General features: G+C 44.8%; 1 protein-coding gene across 2 annotated transcripts in view; it reads right to left on the reverse strand.

Moving 5' to 3' along the window:
- The window catches only part of kiaa1549.L (KIAA1549 L homeolog), a 38,163-nt gene extending 26,916 nt beyond the window's left edge, over nucleotides 1-11,247 (reverse strand). For both annotated transcript variants that reach the window (XM_018240878.2, XM_018240877.2), the window contains exon 1: nucleotides 10,941-11,247. In XM_018240878.2, coding sequence (XP_018096367.1) covers nucleotides 10,941-11,232 — 292 coding nt within the window. In that variant the 5' untranslated portion in view covers nucleotides 11,233-11,247. The remainder of the gene's footprint in view (nucleotides 1-10,940) is intronic.
- Nucleotides 11,248-17,056: the final 5,809 nt, after the last annotated feature.

Consider the following 17,056-nt stretch of genomic DNA (forward strand, 5'->3'; position numbering starts at 1 on the left):
ACCCGAATCCTTCATGAAAGATTCGGCCAAATACCGAACCAAATCGTAATTTGCATATGCGAATTTGTGACAGGAAGGTAAAAAGTGGAAAAAAATATTTTACTTCCTTATTTTATGACAAAAATAGGGATGCACGGCCGAACCCCCGAATCCTTCATGAGAGATTCAGCCGAATACCAAGGGGTGGGAAGTGGAAAACTTTTTTTACTTCCTTGTTTTGTGGCAAAAAGTCACGTGGTTTCCCTCCCCATCCCTAATTTACATATGCAAATTAGGATTCGGATTTGGTTCGGCCAGGAAGAAGGATTCGGCCGAATCCTGCTGAAAGAGGCCGAATCTTGGCCGAATCCCGAACCGAATTCTGGATTCGGTGCATTCCTAGACAAAAAGTTACGTGATTTACCTTCCCGCCCCCTAACTTGCATATGCAAATTAGGATTCAGTTCGGCAAGGCACAAGGACTCGGCCGAATCTGAATCCTGCTGGAAAAGGCCGAATCCAAAACCGAATCCTGGATTCGGTGCATCCCTATTTTTTTTCCGGATATCTTTAACCGAAAAGCCAGGCTTCTTCAGATTTTTGCCCTAAAAGTCTAAAATAATCAGATTTTTGGGTTAATTCCACAGAAAATTCCAAATAGGATGGTGACCTCTCCCACTGACTTATACACAACCCCGGTAAGTCTGAGATGAGTCTGAAATGCCGCATTTTCGGCGGATTTGGACTTTTTCCATCCTCGGGGTATAATAAATCTCAAAAATCAAGTTTTTTTTTTCTTCTTCTAAAAATTCGGATTTTATAGTAAAAAAAAAATCAAATTTTTCGAGTTTTTGGCATTCAGACTTTAATAAATAACCCCACTTGTGTTTTGTGCTTCTGTTCCAGCCCAAGGCAACCACAGCCCTTTAGCAGTAAAGATCTGTGTCTCCAAAGATGCCCCAGTAGCTCCCCATCTTCTTTTCTGCTGATTCACTGCACATGCTCTGTGCTGCTGTCACTTACTGAGCTTAGGGACCCACTCACAATATACAGTACACATAGAATAGAAATGTCACAATATAAGGCTGATTAGTAATTAGTTCAGACTTCACATTACATGGTAGCATGGAAACCAGTGCAGTCTGCATCAGAATCGATTCATTATCAGCCCTGTAGCACTTGCTTCTTTGGAAAATGAACCTTAATTTCTGTTAATGCTTTAAAAGATTTCCCCCGACCCTTAAGCAGCCCAGAGCCCACTGAGCATGTGCAGAGCCACTGACACTCAAAACAAGATCCAAGATGAGGAGCTGCTGGGAGGCAACTGGATCATTACTGTTATAGGGCTGGTACAGTAAGTACAGTATATAAAATACAGCATTCCCTTTTTTTGGCTTCCTAAATTAGGGAGGGTCTATTATACATAAAATTTCCATATACAATAAACATTATGTCAACCCCTAGTTTCCCCTGGAGAATGTGGAGGCATCAGACTTGATTCCCTCTGAAGGAATCTCGGAAACAATTAGCGAAGCCGCACTATGAACGACATTCCCTCGCTCTCTGAATTAATTCTCTCTGATGGAATCTGTGACGAAAATACCAAAAGCAAAAGGAACAGAGATTTTACTGTTTTATTCTTACTGGTGAATTCTCTCTCATATACAGGTATGGGACCTGTTATCCAGAATGCTCGGGACCTGGGGGTTTCCGGATAACAGATCTTTCTGTAAATTGGATCTTCATACCTTAAGTCTACTAGAAAATCACATAAACATTAAATAAACCCAATAGGCTGGTTTTGCTTCCAATAAGGATTAATTATATTTTAGTTGGGATCAAGTAGAAGGTACAGATATGGGACCTGTTATCCAGAATGCTCGGGGGCTTTCCAGATAATGGATCTTTCTGTAATTTGGATCTTCATACCTTAAGTCTACTAGAAAATCATATAAACATTAAATAACCCCAATAGGCTGGTTTTGCTTCCAATAAGGATTAATTATATCTTAGTTGGGATCAAGTAGAAGGTACAGGTATGGGACCTGTTATCCAGAATGCTCGGGGCCTTTCCAGATAACGGATCTTTCTGTAATTTGGATCTCCATACCTTAAGTCTACTAGAAAATCAAATAAATATTAAATAACCCCAATAGGCTGGTTTTGCTTCCAATAAGGATTAATTATATCTTAGTTGGGATCAAGTAGAAGGTACTGTTTTATTATTACACAGAAAAAGGAAATAATTGTAAAAAATGTGTATTACTTGGATAAAATTGAGTCTATGGGAGACAAGCTTTCTGTAATTCAGAGCTTTCTGTAATTCAGAGCTTTCTGGATAACGGGTTTACGGATTAAGGATCCCATAGCTGTTAGGTCAGTAGAATGCTCTTTGTTTTGCATGGTTAATAAGATTTTTTAGAATAATTTCTATAACACACTTGGAACCTTTTGTGCATTTGTAGTTGAGCCACTGACGTTGAAGAGCTGGGGATGCGATGGGAGCGTTTATGGCCCCTTTAAGGGCAGAGACACACGCTCAGATTCGGGAGATTTAGTCACCCGGCGATAAATAACATCTTCTTCGGGCAAATAATCTCCCTGAACTGCCTCCAGCCGGCTAGAATGTAAATCGCAGGATGGCACTCGGAGCGTTTTGTTTTCAGAAAACAAAAAGATCCGACCATCGGGCCGGTGATTTCGAGGAGGGAAGGCAGTTCTGGGAGATTAGTCGCCCCGAAGAAGAGGAGGTTTGTCGCCGGGAGACTAATCTCCCCGAATCTGAGCGTCTGCCCTAAGAGTCTCGAGATGCCTCCTAGACTGAGTGCAGGCAGAGAACAAGAGGTCGGGGCTGTCACACAAATCCTATTCATAAGATTTCTCTGCAGAAAATGCATCTCTGAGTCTGATTGGGTTTATCTGAAGAGCCACTGAGAGGATAAAATGCAGAACTCGGATCCTTGCGTCACGTCAGAATATTCCCACGAGCGAAACGGCACGTGCGAGTCCATCCGAGGAGCCCACAGTCACAATGGGCTGAGTTGGTGACAACCGACAGGTTCTCTGTGCAAAATTCTACCTTATTGCAGGACTTGGGGTAGAGTCCTGCGTGGGTGCATTTTTTGGAACCAGTACCCAAAACCTGCAACCCGGACCCGCAACCCACATTCTTACCCGATCCGCAACCCGGACCCTCTGACCATCAAGAATCAGGAAGGGCTGTCATTGTAAACCAGAAGTGACATCATCAGAAGTAGGCGTGATCATAAAAAAGGAGTAGAAATCACTATTGAGACGACCTGCGGGCCGACCCGCAAACCCACAGAACCGCCGACCCGCGTCTGTACCCACACCTGGAACTTCTACCCGCAACCCGCGGGTACCCGACCCGCTGCAAGACTCCAACTTGTGGTGCTCCACTCCTGGGTTGTCCAAACCTTCCAACATTTTGTAAATAATACGAAGGACAAAAAGATTTGAGAAAAAGTGGTTTTGACCACGCCCATTTTGTGGCCACACCCCCTAATGACCATGTCCATTTTACAAATTTTGGCAGGTTATGAAAGTTACAGTTTTGCTAATGAAAGTGAATTGCCCTTTAAACTAGCGGTCCCCAAACTTTATTGCCCCAGGGACGGGTGTAAAGCCCTAATTTTTTCAAGGACCGGGGGGGGGGGCGTGGACTGGTTGTGGTGCATTAATTTCGCAATTAATTTATATAATTTAATAAGTTCGGACACGCCAGCGTCAAATTTCGGCTTCACCACGTAAAATTCGGACTTGGTGGCTCAGTTCAAGTCTGTCCGCGGACCGGCGGGTTGGGGACCCCTGATTTAAACTGTGAGTCTAAGTTCTCCCAAGTGACCTGCTTATCTCAGATTGTTACAAAATTATCTAAGTATCTACTCTGGGCTCTCTGCTAAAAGCCAATTAAGTTAGAAACTTTGTATCTTTCTCTGGCTGTTCAGTGCAGGAGATCAAAGGGAAAGTAGGAACATTTCATTAACAAACCCGGGACAAAACGGGACAGTTAGGCCCAGCAAGGGATACCTGGGATACAGAAGCCGCCTAATGCACCCAAGGATGGTGCTTTTTTTTAATTAAGATTTGGACCGAACCAGGGTAGAAGTAATGAGCAACGACTGGTGGGTGTATAGAAAATATCAGGCTCCTCCCCTAAAAGGGTAAGTAAGAGAATGACTCAGTTTCTTGCTACAAATCAGAATCCTTTCCCAAAAGGAGGTTGAGATGTATATGAATTTTAGGATTAATTACTTACAGTGCCTCCCCCCCCCCCGAGAATAAATCAGCTACATTAAGGGATTAACAATTAGGGGTGCCTATAGGGGTGTTTAGTTCTTTCAATGAACCCCAGAATTGAAAAGGAACCCCAGCAGTTGCAAGAGGCGCATAAAGAACCTAATGCCTTGCTGTATTTGGTGGAGAATGTGTACAGGGCCCTGGCTGGTATATTCAGTATCTATACTATACTATTAGAAAAACAATTAATCCCTTAAATTAGAGTCCTGCGCGGGTCCATTTTTTGGGACCCGAACCCGACCTGTACCTGCAACCTGCAATCCACAACCCGCACCCCGCATTCTTACCCGCTTGGACCCGCAACCCGACCCGCAAGTACCTTCTCTGCAACCCGGACCCGCGACCCGCTGACCATCAAGAATCAGGAAGTGCTGTCATTATAAACCGGAAGTGACATCATCGGAAGTAGATATGATCAGGAAAAAGGGAGTAAAACCGGAAGTGCTGTCATTGTGTACCGGACATTACATCATCGGAAGTGGATGTGACCAGAAAAAAGGAGCAAATATTGATATTGAGAAGACCCGCAGCCCGACCCACAACCCGCAAACCCGCAGAACCGCCGTATACCCGCACCTTGAACTTCAATGAAAAACCCGCATGGTACTGCAGGTTTTTGCGGGTAACCCGCGGGTACCCGACCCGCTGCAGGACTCTACCTTAAGTGCTGTGAATAGAAACATTTATGTCGCTGTCAGAAAGGAACCAGCGCGGCCAGCTAGATCACGAATTATTGTGGTTACCGCGCATTTCACGACACGGTTACCCCAGCATTTTGTGACACTGTGACCCCAGCATTCAAAGACTCTGTGGCGATAGAAACTGGGAACGGTCCAATTTTGCTGCAGCGATTCCCATGTCTGACATCCTAGATTACGTACAAATATTGACTTTTGCAAATGATCTCTGCCCAATGGAGCTTACAATCTAAAAGCTATTATTGTAGGGTCACGTCTTCTTTATCCAACTTTATCGGCACAGACAAATCAGCATTCAAGTCTTTATCCCCCACTACTACAATACAGGCAGTAACATGTGCACCTCTCTTTCTCTCTCTCTCTATATATATATATATATATATATAATGTACCCCGCTGGAATTAGTCTCATGTTTTGGGGTCACCAGTACTGTGATTTCTCGTCAAGAATGTTCCTGAGGAATTCCACAGAGCATAAAATATTCTCACATAGGGACAGAAATAAATGCGAGTGGGCTTATTTTTCGGTGCAGCTGTTAGAAAATGTGTTATTATAAAGCGACAAATGTAACCGAGGCTCGTTTTCGCATCGGGCTCCAGACAGAAGATTAGACGGGCGGTGTCCTATCAGACGCAAATGTCACGGCACAGGCACAGATGCTTTTTTGTTGCACATTCCGCACCTATTCTTTGATGGAAGATGAAAAGGTTCCACTAAGGGTTTATTAAAAATGTTTATAAAAATTAGATGAGACATTCGTGGGTATATTAAACCTCTATTGGGAGGGTGTTGACGTCACAATGGTTTTAGCGGACAAATACCGACATCCTGCTCTGCTTCAAGCACACCTCCTCTATTGTAGAATTTTTACGTAAGGTGCATGTCATTTAGACTCAACAACATTAAACAGTGTTTGCACTGAATAACGTTTTTTTTTTTTTGGGAGCGGGGGGTCATGCAAAAGATGTTAATATCACAATGGTTTTCAAGTGTGATCACTAAATATATCCAAGACCCTGTCCGAACAGTTTAAAGAACTAAAATTTCTTATATCACAGAATTTACCTGTAAAATTAATATCATTTAGAGTCTAACATATTGAAGGATGTTTTTGAAACACCCTGTTGGCAGGGAGTGTTGATGTCACAATGCTTTTTAAAGTAAGATTATTAGATACATCTGACAACCTGCCTAACTGGTACTAAGCCTTGTTATTAATGAATTCCATCCAGTTTGACTATTCCTATTTCGGGGATCGTTATGCTACTCCATCTTTATACTGGGTGCAAGTAAAATATGACATCACAATTCTCGTTGAATTTAGAACTATCTATTTTGATGTCATGCAATTCGTTTTTTCTGCAGTTATAAAATGTACATCTAAGGATCGTATATTATAAAGTCTTGGGCAGAAAAGGGTGTTTTCAACCTGTGTTGGGATGGAGGAGGGTAACCTTACAGGTGTTGAAGTCACAATGGTTTTCAATTCAGATCCTTAGATACATCTCCCTCCCCAGCTTTTTAAACCCACAATCAACAAATTCCAGTTAAACTGACTTGTGCGCTCTCTCTCTTGATCCTGCCATGTCAGTGCCATATAAGCAACAGATGATGCCACAATCTTTAGTGCATTTAGCACTATCTATTTCCACGTTACATAACTTGAATTCCTTTTCCGTTTACGTCTCACTGCAATATTTATAAACTAATGGCAGCAAGAATATAAGTCTGTCTCCGTGACACCCACTCGTGTTAAATGCAGTCTCGCGGTGATGACGTCACTATGGGTCCCATATTCACAGATACCCATATAAAGCTGTGCTTGTATCTCTACATTTACTCTCCATACAGTCCTCTTTGGTCCCAAGGGGTAGGAACCATTAACAATGCCAGTCTATGACACCAAATCCAAACATGAATTTATCTAGATACTCATTGGGGGGTTGGACTGGGCAGTGTAACCCCCCAACCCAGCTAATAAATTACACACTATGCTGATAATAGTCTGGTTTCCCTTGCCTCGCTGTGTAGCAGTTGTATGCAGATATGGATGTGATAGGGGCGCTGTTCTACTGCAACCTATTGGAAATGCTCTGCCCCCTAGCAATACAGGCAAGACGCGGTACTGCAAGAGACCAACTATTAAAACTTTTTTTTTTTTTTAACCAGGGTCAGTGAGTGATTTAGGGTGAAATGATGAGGTTTGGAGATTCCGTTTCTATCTCTTTCGGTCAGGGGCGAGGCAGAGACAGAAGAGGGGAGCCGGCCAAGCTTTTTAATTCAGTTGTTTCTGATGTCGGCGCTGGGGCGGCTGAGAGTATTACGTCTTTGCTTTGCCTCTGGCTGGAGTCCCGGCATTTCTTAATCTTTCATGAATGAGCGCAGGAAGTAAGGTCACCGCACTGTCTAATTCGAACCATCTCCTAAAAACAACAAGCCAACCCCGTCCAGCGGCAATCCCAGCATGCACCGGGGAGAGGAGCTGCAAGTCTCAGCTCTAGAATATCATTTATGGGATTCCTTCCAACCAATGTGGGGCAGAGAGGGATTTTAATTTCTCTGTTGCCGGGTGTACTTCCCCTTTAGTCGCATTTATCCCGTCAGTTAGGAGCCCTAATGTCACATGATGGGATATGGCGCCAGCTAATATAACCTTTAAAGGGGTGGTTCACATGGGAAGTATCTTTTAGTATGTTATAGAATGACCAATTCCTAGAAACTTTGCAATTGGTCCGTATTATTTATATTTTATAGTTTTCGAGTTATTTGCCTTCTTCTTCTGACTCTTTCCGGCTTTCAAATGGGGGTCACTGACCCCATCAAAAAACAAAAGCTCTGTAAGGCTACAAATGTATTGTCTTTGCTACTTTTTATTACTCCTCTTTCTATTCAGGCCTCTCCTATTCATATTCCAGTCTCTTATTCAAATCAGTGCATGGTTGCTAGGGTAATTTGGACCATAGCAACCAGATGGCTGAAATTGCAAAATGGAGAGCTGTTGAATAAAAAGTTAAATAACTCAAAATCCACAAATAATAAAAAATGAAAACCAATTGCAAATTGTCTCAGAATATCCCTCTCTACATTATACTAACAGTTAATTTAAAGGTAAACAACTGGTTTAACACCTGGGAGTTGCTTTCTAGAAGTAACACTGAATAGCTAAAGTCCTTACTATGAGAAACACCAGAGACGTGTCCCAGCTTTCCCTGAAGAGTTAAATATGCAAATGAGCCTAATGAGCAGGAAGCCGATGATTATCACTCTGCTCCCGTCACTCAACATTCATCAATTGCGATTTATTCACATTTACAAGAAGAACGTTATCTGTACGGAACTGTGTGGTCTCCCCTTCCTGGTTATCAAGGGTGCGGGGAGTTTATTTTGGCAGTTACCTAGATACCCTCTATGACATCACCCTCCGTGGCATGCTGGGTAACGTTATCCCTGGAGACTGGTGAGAGAATACTAATTAGTGACTATGTGTTGGTAAATACTATTAATCTGATACCCCGGGAATTGGGTTTCTCTTCACTAACTGAGCTGCACAAAAAGGTTACAGATATATAGAAACATTGGGGTAACAGTCACCCTGCTATAGTTCCAGGGGTACTCAGGGTACAAATAAGCACTCACCCCAAATCTCCCTCTAACTGACCTTCAGACTGGGCCCCCTTAGCTCATAACAAGGTTACAGATATATAGAAACATTGGGGTGTCACCCTGCTATAGTTCCAGGGGTACCCAGGGCACAAATAAACACTCACCCCAAATCTCCCCCTAACTGACCTTCAGACTGGGCCCCCTTAGCTCATAACAAGGTTACAGATATATAGAAACATTGGGGTAACAGTCACTCTGCTATAGTTCCAGGGGTACCCAGGGCACAAATAAACACTCACCCCAAATCTCCCCCCCCCCGGACTATAGAAAACACATGTCTGATAGTGAGGGATGAATTTGTCCCTTTTCGATTTGCCGCAAAAATTAGCAAATTAAAACGGAGAAAAATTAGCGAAATGCATTGAACGCAATGGGCGCGAAATTATTTTGATGCGTGTCAATTTCGACTACCCGCGACGATTGTTATACGCGCGCATATTTTTGTCCAATGCATTAAAGTCAATGGGCATCCGAATAATTTTTTAGTCTGCGGAATTTTCACGCCAGTTTTGCGAAATTGAATTCAATGAATTTCGCAAATTTTTCACCCGTTTTGCGGGAAATTTGCGAATTTTGTGACTACCCGCGACGACTGTTATACGAGCGCCTATTTTGGCCAAATGCATTGAAGTCAATGGGTGTCTGAATAATTTTGACTTGCGACAAAATGTTTATCCGCGAGACTATTCTGACACGCACTCACATTTCTTCCACACGGTGGATTTTCTGCTGGCGGAATTTTCGCGGCAGCTACACAACATTGACGCTCGTCCAAATAATTTTGACGCCTGATGAGTTTAATGCAATTCACAAATTTTTCACCCGTTTTGGGGGAAATTTGCGAATTTTCCCATGACTATGGCTGGTATACTTAGCAAGGTTCACAGCAGCCAGGTGGACTATAGGAAACACATGGCTGATGTGATGAAGTGATGGGCGAATTCGCAAATTTCGCAAATGAAGAAAAATTTGCGAAATGCATTGAACTCAATGGTATTTCAAAATGATGTCAATGGGCGTCCGAATAATTTAGATCTTAGACAAAACGTTTATGCGCGAGACTATTCTGACGCGCACCCAAATTTCTTCCACATGGTGGATTTTTTTGTCTGCGGAATTTTCACAGCAGTTTCGCAAAATCGTCTCGCTTCAAAATAATTTTGACGCCCATTGAGTTCGATGCATGTCGCAAATTTTTAGCCCGTTTTGCGGGAAATTTTCAAATTTTTTCGGCAAAACAGGAGAAATTTGGCCTGATATACTAAGCAAGGCGTACAGCAGCCGGGTGGACTATAGGAAATTTGTCCCGTTTCGCTTCACCGAAAAATTTGTGAATTTCCTGCGAAAATTCGTGAAACGCATTGAAGTCAATGGACGTCAAAATCATTTTGAAGCGCATCAATTTTTGTCTACCCGCGACGATTGTTATACGCGCGCCTATTTTGTCCAAATGCATTAAAGTCAACGGGCGTCTGAATAAACATAAAGTTTATGCGCGAGACGCGCCCGTTGAGTTCAATGCATTTCGCACATTTTTCGGCCCATTTTGAGGGACATTTGCGAATTCTTTGGCGAAACGGGACAAATTTGCCCATCTCTATCAGCCATGTGTTTTCTATAGTCCACCTTGTTTAGTACACTACTCCCACATCCATGTGACCCTGTTTATTCGCCGGCGGAGAAACGCGGAAATTCGCGCCTGGCAAATTTATTCGTCCATCACTAACGGCTGAGGCTTTATAGTGTAAGAAGGAAAGGGTTAACGGGTTCTACACTAATACATACATAATAGGAGTGTGCCCACCAGATCCCGTAGAACTCCCTGCACCTTACCCACAGTCACTGCTGGGAGTTATAGTGCAGCAAATTAAAGGGCAAGGTTTCAGGTGTATTGCAGATGGCGGAGTCAGGTTTGGGGTTAATGCTGCTGTCTATATACAGAAGTCTCCAGTTGTATGAACTACAACTCCCAGCATCCCTCCTAAACAAATAAAGGGGCAGAACTCCTACAATGTGGGGCAATAAGAACACTCCCCTCCCCCACCCTGGGGCAATAGAGAAGAAGGTCAGTTATTGGCTGACGGGAACCTCACAATAAATAATCAAGGGGTGCAGAGAGATGACAAGGGGCAGCATTTACCCCCATGGAGGGGGGGGGGCATTAATGGATTTCCCAGCATTCCCAGGGGTATTTAGATGACAGCAATGCACCCGGGGTACCAGTGCCCCCCTCAATGGGCAGTTTAGGGTAAATGACACCCGCAGTTGTCGGCACTTACCTTCCCCCGCCGCTCGGCCGATCTGCATCCCGATAGCTACAATGAGGAGGATACAGGCGGCTCCGGCCCCGCACGGCTCCCGTTCCATGGCCCCAGTTAGCGGGAAGGAGAGGGCGGCATCCCCGGGCCCAACACACGGAGCCGCTGCGGCAGCTTCTTCCCCTCTATCCGTTGCCTCGGGTCCCCCGGGGGAGACAGCGACACGTAGCGGAGAGCCGGGGAAGTGCAGCGGAGAGGGAGGGACAGAGAGACAAAGCGGAGTCTGCGAGTTGGGACTGTGCCGCTGACACATGAGCTAAAGCGCTGGGACCTGAACTGCAATAACTGGGGCAGCTCTGACTGTAACATCATTAGTATTTGCCTCAGTCAGCGGTGGAACTAGATGTTACTGGGCCCCACAGCAAATTCATTTTAGGGACCCCAACATATCCAGGAATTGTCCTGTTTTCCACATATTTGTTGAAATTGCTTACTATTGGGGCCCCTCTACCTCTTGGGCCCCCCTGCAGCTGCAGGGTCTGCTTCCTCTGTAGTTACACCCCTGGCCTCAGTAGATTGATATCAATGTGCGCTGGCACTGAACAGGTTAAACAGATTAGTGATTTCACTTCTGACTTGTATCACTGTAACCCCAACATCTTCCCTCCAGTGTCGGACTGGGACACCAGGGGCCCACCCAAAAACCTTAGACCAGGGCCCACCCTCAGTACTATTATTCTTCCTCTCCTCACTCATCCTCTATTCTCCTAGTCTCTTTTCTTTGCATACTATAATCTATTATTCCATCTATTTAGCCTTTTTGTTCTCATAGAAATAGGGAATGACCATGAAATAGGCCACATATTTAGCAGCATGAGGGGCCACTGACACCTGGGCCCACCGGGAGTTTTCCTGGTATCCCGGTGGGCCAGTCCAACACTGCTTCCCAGTGGCGTAACTAGATGTTACTGGGCCCCACAGAAAATTCATGTTATGGCTCCCAACATAAATACATGTTGCCCTTTTTTAACCAATATATATTGAAATTGCTCATTAATTAGGGCCTCATGGGGCCCCTATACCTCCTGGGCCCCCCTGGCTTCCTCTGTAGTTACGCCCCTGCTGCTTCCCTCTGTACCCCTACAGTCAGTTATCCCCACCTCTCATTACCCCCATGTACCCCTACACTCTTTCAGTTACTCCCCTGTACCCTTACACTCCTTCAGTTACCCCCCTGTACCCCTACACTCCTTCAGTTACCCCCCTGTACCCCTACACGCATTTAGTTACCCCCCTGTACCCCTAAATGCCTTCAGTTACCCCCCTGTACCCCTACACCCCTTCAGTTACCCCCCTGTACCCCTACACACCTTTAGTTACCCTCTGTACCCCTACATTCCTTCAGTTACCCCCCTGTACCCCTACACACCTTTAGTTACCCCCTGTATCCCTACACTCTTTCAGTTACCCCCCTGTACCCCTACATGCCTTTAGTTACCCCCCTGTACCCCTACACTCCTTCAGTTAGCCCCCTGTACCCCTACACTCCTTCAGTTACCCCCCCTGTACCCCTACACCCCTTCAGTTACCCCCCTGTACCCCTACACTCCTTCAGTTACCCCCCTGTACCCCATACACGCCTTTAGTTACCCCCCTGTACCCCTACACTCCTTCAGTTACACCCTGTGCCCCTACACTCCTTCAGTTACCCCCCTGTACCCCTACACGCCTTTAGTTACCCCCCTGTACCCCTACACTCCCTCAGTTACACCCTGTGCCCCTACACTCCTTCAGTTACCCCCCTGTACCCCTACACACCTTTAGTTACCCCCCCCTATACCCCTACACTCCTTCAGTTACCCTCCTGTACCCCTACACTACTTCAGTTACCCCCCTGTACCCCCACACTACTTCAGTTACCCCCCTGTACCCCTTCAGTTACCCCCCTTTACCCTACACTACTTCAGTTACCCCCCTGTACCCCTACACTCCTTCAGTTACCCCCTGTACCCCTTCAGTTACCCCCCCCTGTACAGTACACTCCTTCAGTTACCCCCTGTACCCCTACACTCCTTCAGTTACCCCCTGTACCCCTTCAGTTACCCCTCTGTACCCCATTTATCCCACAGTGTATTCCTACAGCCCTTTCCTTATCTTTCTGTACCCCTACATGTCTTTATTATACACTTATAGTTCTTCCATTTCCCCCATGTACCCCTGAACCCCTTCAGTCTCCCCTCTGAGTCAGGGTTCATACTGGGGCCGATGCAGATTTAGCAGGACAGAACTTCCTCAGTGACCCAACTGACTTATTGCTGAGTAACAGACATGGCAGCTTGTGCCCCCCGTGTATTTCAGGGACCTGTATAGAGAATATGTAATAATAGGAATATATCATAATCACTCCTCCATTATCTCCTCCAATCAACTGTATTGTATTTCACTAATTCAATGATAAATATATTGTACTTATTACATTTTCCTTCCTGTTTATTTGTCTCGCTTTGTGCCCCTCAGCCCACGTCTCCCCTTCTCAACCAGAGACAAGTCAGTTTGTTAATATTTTATAGTATTGTGATATTATGTTTCCCTTCTCAGCAGGGCGTGCGTTATTAATGAGCCCCACCACCCGGGAATGTGACACCAACTCATCCATGTGTAGCACCCGTATATGATCTCATCTGAGTCCTAATGGGCAACATGTGACTGTGATGTGGCTACACCTGTTGTACAAGGGGAAGGGCCATGAGCATTACTGTCAGCTGTTGTTCAACTACAACTGCGCTCCCTGAATTTCATGCTTTCACCTCCATACTATACCTGCTATCCCACAGTCACACTCCCTTCCCAGAGACTATTATCCACTGTTACTATAGGCACCATCTCTCCCTACTATACCTGCTATCCCACAGTCACACTCCCTTCCCAGAGACTATTATCCACTGTTACTATAGGCACCATCTCTCCCTACTATACCTGCTATCCCACAGTCACACTCCCTTCCCAGAGACTATTATCCCACTGTTACTATAGACACCATCTCTCCCTACTATACCTGCTATCCCACAGTCACACTCCCTTCCCAGAGACTATTATCCACTGTTACTATAGACACCATCTCTCCCTACTATACCTGCTATCCCACAGTCACACTCCCTTCCCAGAGACTATTATCCACTGTTACTATAGACACCATCTCTCCCTACTATACCTGCTATCTCACAGTCACACTCCCTTCCCAGAGACTATTATCCCACTGTTACTATAGACACCATCTCTCCCTACTATACCTGCTATCCCACAGTCACACTCCCTTCCCAGAGACTATTATCCACTGTTACTATAGGCACCATCTCTCCCTACTATACCTGCTATCCCACAGTCACACTCCCTTCCCAGAGACTATTATCCACTGTTACTATAGGCACCATCTCTCCCTACTATACCTGCTATCCCACAGTCACACTCCCTTCCCAGAGACTATTATCCACTGTTACTATAGGCATCATCTCTCCCTACTATACCTGCTATCCCACAGTCACACTCCCTTCCCAGAGACTATTATCCACTGTTACTATAGACACCATCTCTCCCTACTATACCTGCTATCTCACAGTCACACTCCCTTCCCAGAGACTATTATCCACTGTTACTATAGGCACCATCTCTCCCTACTATACCTGCTATCCCACAGTCACACTCCCTTCCCAGAGACTATTATCCCACTGTTACTATAGACACCATCTCTCCCTACTATACCTGCTATCCCACAGTCACACTCCCTTCCCAGAGACTATTATCCACTGTTACTATAGACACCATCTCTCCCTACTATACCTGCTATCCCACAGTCACACTCCCTTCCCAGAGACTATTATCCACTGTTACTATAGACACCATCTCTCCCTACTATACCTGCTATCTCACAGTCACACTCCCTTCCCAGAGACTATTATCCCACTGTTACTATAGACACCATCTCTCCCTACTATACCTGCTATCCCACAGTCACACTCCCTTCCCAGAGACTATTATCCACTGTTACTATAGGCACCATCTCTCCCTACTATACCTGCTATCCCACAGTCACACTCCCTTCCCAGAGACTATTATCCACTGTTACTATAGGCACCATCTCTCCCTACTATACCTGCTATCCCACAGTCACACTCCCTTCCCAGAGACTATTATCCACTGTTACTATAGGCACCATCTCTCCCTACTATACCTGCTATCCCACAGTCGCACTCCCTTCCCAGAGGCTAATAAACCCATGGTGACAAGCCCTGCTTTGCTGCCTGCACATTCAGTAGGTAAATAGATGGTTCATATATGTATATTCCCCCTTGCAGTTGCCCTATTTTACTCCCTTTAAAATCATCTGTATATTGCCTCTCCTATGCATTGTCATTGTTTGTAACAAGCTGAATTTGAGAGGCAGGGAAGTGGCACTATCAATAGCAGTGTTGGCATTTTATGCTGTGTCGGGGATATCTAATCCCAAATCAAGTATAATCCCTTCAATCTCCTTCTAAATTCACAGCCTCTGTGTCACATTTATGGTCAGTGCTGGGTAATATGGACTGTTGGATTTTACGTTGTAGCAGTTTTATTCTGCTGTGGTTTAAGCAAATATGTCTGGGCTACAATTCCCAACATGCTCCAATATATTGTTAATGTTTAGGCTGTGCTGCAGTCAACAACAGGGATGGATTTTTTATATCATCCAATTTTATACTATAATAAATCTTTGTTGGGGAAGGGTCCTTCTTCTGCATTACCATTGCCAGATCATGTATCACTAAAGGATGATTAGCAAAGGGCTGAGGATTTGCTGAGACAACACAACGTGCAGAGAGATATAGTTTCTCTACTGGCAGAGAGTTCAACCATGGCAATTTGGCAGTGGCTGCCATATATCTGGCGACCTCTGGTGGTCATATTAGGGCAGTGCACCAGATGATTTATGCTGTTCCCCTTTATAGTTTCCAAAGCCCCAAGAATAATCCAGATACGAACATTTACCAAAAAACATCAAAATCTGATTTCACTCTGTGACAAATCTGGCGCTTGGTGAGACCAATGTCTTAGGGTTTGCTTTTTCATTCATCAGTATTGTTTATGTGTTCCACTGGGTGGCACAATAGGATTGCACTGACTGGTTTTTCACTATAGACTTTTGCAATAAGGTTTAGATTCACATTATGAAATGTCGGCAGCTGTTCCTACTGAATTGTCCTTAGCATGCAGTAATAGCATATACTGCCATAGTTTTATGATATATCTCTGTAAAAGCTATGAGTAAAAGGAAGCGGCTGCTGAACTGTAACTGAATCCTATAACTGTAGCATAGCAGGTATAGTAGGGAGAGATGGTGCCTATAGTAACAGTGGATAATAGTCTCTGGGAAGGGAGTGTGACTGTGGGATAGCAGGTATAGTAGGGAGAGATGTGTCTATAGTAACAGTGGATAATAGTCTGTGGGAAGGGAGTGTGACTGTGGGATAGCAGGTATAGTAGGGAGAGATGGTGCCTATAGTAACAGTGGATAATAGTCTCTGGGAAGGGAGTGTCACTGTGGGATAGCAGGTATAGTAGGGAGAGATGGTGCCTATAGTAACAGTGGATAATAGTCTCTGGGAAGGGAGTGTGACTGTGGGATAGCAGGTATAGTAGGGGAGAGATGGTGCCTATAGTAACAGTGGATAATAGTCTCTGGGAAGGGAGTGTGACTGTGGGATAGCAGGTATAGTAGGGAGAGATGGTGCCTATAGTAACAGTGGATAATAGTCTCTGGGAAGGGAGTGTCACTGTGGGATAGCAGGTATAGTAGGGAGAGATGGTGCCTATAGTAACAGTGGATAATAGTCTCTGGGGAAGGGAGTGTGACTGCTGGGATAGCAGGTATAGTAGGGAGAGATGGTGCCTATAGTAACAGTGGGATAATAGTCTCTGGGAAGGGAGTGTGACTGTGGGATAGCAGGTATAGTAGGGAGAGATGGTGCCTATAGTAACAGTGGAATAATAGTCTCTGGGAAGGGAGTGTGACTGTGGGATAGCAGGATATAGTAGGGAGAGATGGTGCCTATAGTAACCAGTGGATAATAGTCTCTGGGAAGGGAGTGTGACTGTGGGAT

Source organism: Xenopus laevis, chromosome 3L (genome assembly GCF_017654675.1).
Source record: "Xenopus laevis strain J_2021 chromosome 3L, Xenopus_laevis_v10.1, whole genome shotgun sequence".
Classification (NCBI taxonomy): Eukaryota; Metazoa; Chordata; class Amphibia; order Anura; family Pipidae; genus Xenopus; species Xenopus laevis.